Genomic DNA, 8,464 nt, shown 5'->3' with positions numbered 1-8,464 from the left:
GTGATGGGGATGGTAGTTGGTGGCTGGGGTGGGGTGATGGGGTGGGGACAGTGTAGGTGGGCAAACGGTAGTGAGTGTGGTGGTTATGGCGGTCCTGATGGCATGGGTCAGGGCAGAGCCCTTCTGGGGTGGCTTGAGTCACCTGGTTTGTGGCTCCTGAAGTGAGCAGGCATGCTTCCTGATTCTGTAACTAACACAGGTGCCCCCACAAGCTGTAAGCTACCCTGAAATAAAAGCCCTGGGCAGGAGGCAGTCTCCGTGTGAAACAAGCCTCGGTTGACGTTTTCCCAGTGGCTTGGGGTCTTGTTTTTGGTGACCTCCACCTTCCTAGCCTGCTGCTGACTCCCTCTGGGTCTAGCTCAGCTCTTACAGGAGGGAAAGTAGGGGTGAGTCACCCTGTAATTCCACACCCTTGGGCGAGTGTAACACAGATAGAGGCCTGTGCAGACTGTCCTGCGTGCTGCCTCAGAACCGCAGCCGTCACGTACCTTCAGCCGTGCAGCTGCACCTGGAAGGTTCTTGGTGTTCTCGTGTTCCTGTGTTTTTAGGGGAAGAAGGTTGATTAAAAGCAGATGCTGGCAGTTTTATATCCTTGATCAGTTCTTGGCCAGTCGTGAGAACAGATACCAGCGAAGTCTTCCGAGCAGAACCATCACTGCCGTTTGGTTTCCAGCCGCCGCCGCCCCTGTGGATCCTGCCCGGGTCCGCAGCTGCCGCCCTGACAGCGAGCACGCGGCGGCGGCTGGCGGGGCGGAGGCCCGGGAGGGCGTCTGCGGGCGGGCTTCGTGCGGCTATTGTTCCGGGTCAGCCCTGCCTCAGCTTGCGGAGCGCATTCCCGCAGCCCTGCCTCGGGATTCCCGACCACCTGGGCAGAACCAGACCGCGTTTTGTTCCACGGCGATTACACTTGGGGGGTGATTGCTGAATAGTTCTGTTACGGGTTCTCCTTTCACGGTCTCTAAAGACTGATCACTGTGTATCCCAGCCTGGGCGCCGCCCTCTGAGGAGGCGTCGCCAGCTGCTCCGCCCTGTTCCCCCAGCCTCCAGCCGCCCCATCCCCGTCCTCCCCCACCCCTCCCCTCCCCCATCTTCCATCGCCGCCCCCTCCCCCGTCCCCCCTTCCCCTTCCCCCCTCAGTACCAGCAGCCTGAAAGCAGGTGCCCGCAGCCCAGGTGTTTCTCTCCGCGTTCAGACCCCACGGGGTGCGCCCGCCCGTGTCTGTCTTTTCTCTGTGTCTTCTCTAGAGAGAGTTGTTTACTCACTAAGTCCTGTCCGACCCTTTGGAGACCTCATGGGCTGTACCCCACCAGGCTCCTCCGTCCATGTCCCTGGGATTCTCCAGGCAAGGAGACTGGAGTGGGGTGCCCTTTCCTTCTCCAGGGGATCTTGCCTACCCAGGGACCCAGCCTATGTCTCCTGCAGAGTATTCGATACATAAATAAATAAGAAACATGAAACACTTTTGTCCTCACAGTTGTTAACAGTCCTACACAGCACATCTTTCTTGTAAAAGATAGAAACACTCCATCCAGAAAGATACAAAATGAAATGTGAAATTTACCAGCACCCCCCCTTCTAGTTTCAGCCCCTTTGATGAAATGGCTGTTTTTCAATTTGGTGTATATTCCCTCTCTCTCTCTGTATATGTAATTTTGCATTTTTTCCACTTTATATCTTGCAGTCTTTTTATGTCATGTTGTGCATGTTTTCCCTTGTTAGTATTCTAGAAAGTGGATTCGGTATGATTCATGCATCTAGTCTCCTACTGACTCTTAAGTGGTTTCGTGTATTTTGCTACAGTAAACATCTTTGTATGCTGATCATATATATACAAATATTTCTTTAGATTTACTACAGCTAGAATTGTTCATGCAGAAAGTTGTTTTCATTTGTAATGGATCCTGGCAAATTGCCCTCATAATTTTTTTTTGCCATTGTACATATGGAGCTGTCTGCCTCTGCTTTAGTTACTGTCATTCTTATAAAATTTATGCTGGTATGAAATATTTATGCTGGTATGAGACGTATCTTCGTGTATGTTTGTTGATTGGAAGTCTGGGGGAGCCTTTCCCTGAATCTTTTTCATTTCTTCTTTGAATTGTGTGCTGACATCATTTGTAGTTGGGGAGGGACTGTCTTTTTATCTTATTGATTACTAATGGGATTTTTTTCATCTACTCTGGATATTCTTGGTGTGTATTATATATATAGCATATATTTTCTTTGTCATTTTTTAAACTTCATTTATAGCATCTGTTGTGTCAGGGCTTCATCAGATTTGTCAGCCATTGATATGTTCATTTTTAAAGTGAAAGTGAAGTTGCTCAGTCGTGTCCGACTCTTTGCGACCCCATGGACTGTAGCCTATCAGGCTCCTCCGTCCGTAGGATTTTCCAGGCAAGAGTGCTGGAGTGGATTGCCATTTCCTTCTCCAGGGGATCTTCCTGACCCAGGAATTGAACCCGGGTCTCCCACATTGAAGGCAGACGCTTTACCGTCTGAACCACCAGGGCCTCCTTGTTCATTTTTGGGGAGGGTGTAACTAGTTTTGAAACCCTCTTCCTACCCAGCTATTTTAAAACATACTTTTTAATACTTCTAAATGGTTTGTTTTAATTTTTTCTCACTCTCCTTTCTGATATTGTATAGCTTCCTCATATACTGTCAGGGAGGATACGTCTGAGGATTTTATTATGCTGTGTCTCTGAGGTACGTTGTCAGCACCATCTCCTTTTTAAGCTGTCTTCATTTCCTTGGGAGAAAGTTTAAGGATTTCTGAAAGAGTAAAGAGCTTCTCTATGAAGATGGTCCTTCAGATGTGGCTCCTTTTGAAGTGTGGCTTTTAACCATATTTAGATCTAGCAATAAACTGCAGATCATGCTCTGACCAAAGAGGACCTGTGATTGAAAATAATGCCAATTTCATTTCGATTCAGATCTTAACAAATAATAGTTATAAAAAACACTCAGAAAAATCATCAGCATTGGGAATTTAAGTGGATAAAAGCAGTAATGATGTAAGGAGAGCCCTAGAGTTTTGATGCTGTCATTTCTTGTAGAAGAGGAAGAATTCTGTTTAAGCAAAGAAGAATTGAGCTTGAGAATGAAGAAAAGAGAACCTCTTTTCCCCCAGAGTGTTAAACTGCGTGCGTGCATCACGCAGAGCACGAGATGTGCTGTGACTGGAAGTGAGGACCGCAGTCTCCTCGGTGGGGGACCAGCTGTGGGCTTGGAGTCAGTGGGGCTCTGAGGTCGTGGCTAAGCTGAGGAGTTACTGGGAAATAACACTGGTCTACTTTCATCCATGGAATTCTGGGATAGTTTGCAGTCTTATTCTTTCTAATGATGAATAGATCAATGGCGTGATTTTGGTGGAATTGTCCTGAAAAGAGTCTTGCTTTTAACAAAGTGGGTTGGGGGAAAGCTTGGCCAGGGCTCTGAGATGTCCAGTTTCTTCCTGTCCATCTGTGGTCCCCCAGAGGCGGGGCACACAGACCAGTGGACCAGCTGGAAATTGGATGTCAGCTGTGCTCGTGGGCACATCATGATGCTTGTTATTGGGGAAGAGTTTTCAACCAAAATGGGATTGTGGCTTCAATCCCCGGTCGCAGGGTCTTTGGTCGCGACCCCTGTGGGTGAAGGTCCTGACAGGTGGGCAGGGCTGCTGTTACTGGGATGAGGCCCAGGGCCTGAGTGATGGGGGGCGAAGCTCACGGCAAGGTTGGGGGCTCGTAGGGGCTGTGGCATCAGGTCTGACTCCCGCCCTGCCCATCCCTGCCCACCCGAGCTTCCTGGTCACAGCCTTTCAGTCTCAGGAGCTGGTCGTCTCACTAATCCCAGCTGTTTCTTCCAGCTAGTTTTCCTTCTTCTGTAACAAATCTTACAGCTTCCCCGCACTGCTTGCACCATCTTGTATCACAGAGGTGCTTCCTGGCAGGAGCAGGGAAATTCCCTAGACCCCCTTTTCCTCTGCCTCCCGTCTTCCCTCACATGGACTCCACACTTCATCTTGTCTTTTCCCTCTGCTCCCCTTCCATCTATCTGTCCCTTCTCTCTCTCTGTTTGGATAGAGCCTTTTGCCAGGTGGCTCCTAGTCTTCCAAAATTCACACCTGACCGTTATTAGTAAATGCAGAGATCTCATCCTTGTCCTAAATTCCAATGTGACCCTCTGGGAAGCCCTCCTGAGTATCCTCCCTACACCCTCTAGATTCACTGCAGAAGGCGAATTCCATCTTTTGTGTATCCCCACCACTGAAGATCTGGCCAGGCCTCACCTTTTCCTTTTTGTTAGTTTATTTTTTAAAAGCTGGCATTTTGTTTTCTGAGTACGGAATGATAATATTGCAATATGCTTTTGCAAACTGCATCTTCTCCCCACCCTCTGCCCTTGGTGGCTGTGTGATCCTGGGCAAATGTTCAAGCTCTAAGTGCTTCAGATCCTGCTGTGAGTGGGTGGCATGACCCCATGACGGATTTTGTTCCCATGCCTGGCAGTCTATCTGTGTTACATGTCTGTAGTAAAAATAGTACCTGGCACATGGCAGGCCCTCACTGAGTGTTTGCTAGCATCATCACACTCTTTCACGAAAGTAGGTAGGCTGAGGCTTTTTGGTAGTGGAGTTTGGGTCTCTAAAACAGACAATTGAAATTGGAGAGAAAGTGAAGGATACTTTAAACTTTTGTAGCAGTTGATATAATCTTATTACAATCTATTTAGAGTAGACTTAGCCATCTACTTGAATGTTTCAAAGCGCATGCACAGCCACTGTTCACCTGGCTTTGTCTTTCCCCTTGACCTGGTCAAAGAGGCGGGTTTCCTGTTGCCAAATCTTTGTTGTTTGGAATTACTGTTTGCACAGTTTCTATTCGAGCAGGTCTGTTTGCCTAATGTCTCAGACAAACACAGTTGTGCTGAGGACACTTGGGTTGGTGTTTCCTTAGAACAAAGGTCCTCATTTCTTGACATTTTTCTTCATGCTTGAAAGTGAAGTCCTTTTAAATTGGAGACTCCTTGTTTTTCCTGCATTATTAGATTGGGGCTTCTGTCATTTGATGACACAGAAAAGAAGTGGGTTTTGGCATCCGATTTCAGGTCCCACTTAGGCTCTGAAATCTCAGGCTAGTTTCTTAATCTCCCCAACCTTGTTTGTGACATCATTAAAATGTGGATGTACCATCCAGCTCCGAGAATCATGGTGAGAGTGCCGTGGAAATGTCTGAAGGTACAGAAAGAAATAGCTGATGGTGAACATTTCCCCTGAAGGACTTGTGTCCAGCCTGTAAAGCTCAGCTGCCTGTGTAAATCACCTTCATGGTGCGCGTATCAGAGATGAGTTAAACTAGTTGAGCTGGTTGTTTTTTTTCTTTATTTATTAATCCCGGGGGAATCCTGCCTGGGGTGTTAGAGGAGGGAATGTGATGAGCTGGTGCAGCAGTGAAATCTAACATCTGATTGGTTTGCCCAGTTGCAAAAAAAAAGTTAGGCAAGCACAACTTTCTTTTCGAGGGACTTCATTTGAACAGCTCTAAGGGTCAAAGGAGAAAGAGATGATTTAGTTTCCTTTTAGTAAGAGTTGTCTGCGTCCTGGGCAAAATAGTGGCGGAGGCGGGCTTTGGTCGTGTTTGTTTAAAAGAGGGAGTTGACTGTGAGTGGGAGGGTCTAGTCAGTGTTTTTCCTCCTGTCCAGAAACTTGCCAGGACTCTGACACATGAGTGCTGGTACGGAAAGCTTAGGGAGCTGCCGGACAGATTTCCCGTGGAAGGATGGGCCAGGTCCTGAGGGACGATGGAGACTGGAACTCGAGGCTGGTGGCGCTGATGTGCTGCATGGGTCAGTAGCCACCTGTCCGCTGGCCTCCGCGCTGCAGGGTTGGGGGGTGGGGTGTGCAGGACCCGATGGGTCCCACGGCGGGGCTGTCATAGACTGCGGGGCTCCTTTCAGAGTCTGGGCAGGCTTCCATGACCACTCCTGCGGCTCCCTGGACAGGACTTCCCCCTTGTTGTTGGACCTAGGGCACGCATTGAGATAATCCTATAGTTATTTTACGGGTAATACAAAAGTGGTTTAGCTTTGATTGGATTTTACCGAAGACCAGGCAGTGTAAGTTGTAATAATCGGTACTCTTTTTATACTTTTTGTTTTTTCAGACTCTGCTATTGTTTGCCTTCTTTGTCATTGTGGAATGTTCAGCCACGTTGTACTTTATGAGGTGATCATAAATGTATGTTTTCATTTAAGACGTACTCTCTAAATGAAGTACTTTTCCAATCGAAGAATGTTTTAAAGCTCCATTCAGAAAAATAGTTTGTAAAACAAGCAGAATCAGTTAATAACTCCAGAGAGTCTTTTGCTTTGTGTTGCCTTAGCAACGTTGCCCTAAATATAAACCTTAGCGTTAGACCTCCGTCACTGAAGTGAAAGAAAGAGCCATTATGAAACTTATAATTGGAAAATTAGGTGGTGTCATCTTGAATACTCCCTCTTGAAATAATGTGTGTGGAAAGTGATAGATCACTGTCTGCCCAGACTTCAGTTATTCCCGGGTTGTAAGTTGCTTTCTAAAAGAAAGTAGAGGCCCTGAGTCCACATTAACTCTTTCCTCATTACCATAGCATCCAGGGAGCCTTTGAGGGTAAAAGACCCTCCTTTGGTGTACTTGAAGAGGGCTCATCTAGGGTTGAAGTGAAGTGAAGTCACTCAGTCGTGTCTGATTCTTTGCGACCCCGTGGACTGTGGCCCACTCAGGCTCCTCTGTCCATGGAATTCTCCAGGCAAGAATACTGGAGTGGGTTGCCATTTCCTTCTCCAGGGCATCTTCCCAACCCAGGGATTGAACTTGGGTCTCCTGCATTGCAGGCAGATGCTTTATCCTCTGAGCCACCAGGGAAGCCCATTACCATGGCTTAAAAGATTAGGTTATTATTGTTAGAAAACAGTATCAGAATCTATGAATCATGTTATTTAGTTCAGGTTAGTCTTCATGCCTTACCCGCTACTTCAGCTGTGGGCCCTAATCCGCAGATACTACCTCAGTATTGACCTGCTAAATGTCTAACACCCACCTTACATTTTCAGTAGTGCTTTTGAGCTACTATCAACCACAACAAAATGTCAGTGATCAAAAAAACCTTTATATGGTTGTATTATGTGAATAAGTCTCATTATTTGATCATTTGATGTAATCAGCTTTCTTGATCTGTCATGTGGCTAAGAAATTAATCAATATGTGAGTAGTTTTTAAGAACTTGTGTTCTGTTCTTCATGTTCCTTAAAATATAGGACTGATTTTTATTAATTTGAGAAAATAAATATATATATTTAGATGGAAATATCAGAATTTAATAATCATTAAATATCATATAACTAGATTGCTTCTAATTTTTCATTGTAAAGTATGCAATTAACATATCAATGCATTTGGCTTTCCATGACCCATTAAAATTTATTTTTTGAAGTGTAATTGATGTATAATATGTTAATTTCTGCTCTATAGCAGAGTGATTCAGTTACATGTGTGTATATATATATATATATATGTGTTCTTTTTAAAAAAATAAATGTATTTTATTAATCCTTATGTACTAAAAGGAGTTTGTATGATATACATCATATGTTAGATTTAATGGGACAGGGTAAATTTGTTAGAGTTCATAGTATTTTATTAATCATTATGTACTAAAAGGAGTTTGTACGATACACATCATACGTTAGATTTAATGGGACAGGGTAAATTTGTTAGAGTTCATATTATTATGATGGTTTAGTCGCTGAGTCATGTCTGACTCCTGCAGCCCTATGGACAGTAGCCCGCCAGGCTCCTCTGTCCATGGGATTTCCCAGGCAAGAATACTGGAGTGAGTAGCCATTCCCTTCTCCAGGGGATCTTCTTGACCCAGGGATCAAAGTTGGTCTCCTGCATTTAAGACAGATTCTTTACTGACTGAGCTACGAGGGAAGCCCTCATATTATGTGATGATTCAGTAAATTGATAGAATTTTGGTAGAGAGTTAGGAATGCTTTCATCTTATTTTTTTGTAGCTTTATATGGAAGCTGTCTATTCTTGAATTATAAGGATTTCTTAAATGTAGTTTCTTAAAAAAAACGTTATTTTTGACTGCACTGGGTCTTCATTGCTGTGCATGGGATTGCCCTAGTAGTGGCAAGCGGGGGCCCTCATCATTCTGGTGTGCGGGCTTCTCAGTGTGGTGGCTTCTCTGGCTGTGGCGCATGGGCTCTGGGCACTTGGGATGCAGTGGTGGCGCATGGGCTCTGGAGCACAGGTTCAGCGGTGGTGGCGTGCGGGCTCTGGGCACCTGGGCTGCAGTGGTGGTGCACGGGCTCTGGAGCACAGGTTCAGTGATGGTGGCGCGCGGGCTCTGGGGCGCAGGTTCAGTGGTGGTGACGCATGGGCTCTGGCACCTGGGCTGAGGTGGTGGCGCGCGGGCTTTGGAGCACAGGTTC

The 8,464-nt window shown here is 46.1% G+C and overlaps 1 protein-coding gene across 13 annotated transcripts in view; it reads left to right on the top strand.

The window, feature by feature from the left end:
* Positions 1-8,464, top strand: part of DST (dystonin) — a 514,228-nt gene that overhangs the window by 211,186 nt on the left and 294,578 nt on the right. Inside the window, exon 1 of one of the 13 annotated variants that reach the window (XM_040249198.1) lies at positions 5,691-5,832. The exons of the other annotated variants lie outside the window; for them this stretch is intronic. Coding sequence (XP_040105132.1) covers positions 5,766-5,832 — 67 coding nt within the window. The 5' untranslated portion in view covers positions 5,691-5,765. Of the gene's footprint in view, positions 1-5,690; positions 5,833-8,464 lie in introns of those variants that run through there. 13 annotated transcript variants of the gene reach the window in all.

Source organism: Oryx dammah, unplaced genomic scaffold (genome assembly GCF_014754425.2).
Source record: "Oryx dammah isolate SB20612 unplaced genomic scaffold, SCBI_Odam_1.1 HiC_scaffold_11, whole genome shotgun sequence".
NCBI classification, from domain to species: Eukaryota; Metazoa; Chordata; class Mammalia; order Artiodactyla; family Bovidae; genus Oryx; species Oryx dammah.
This window is presented reverse-complemented; position numbering and strand designations above follow the sequence as displayed.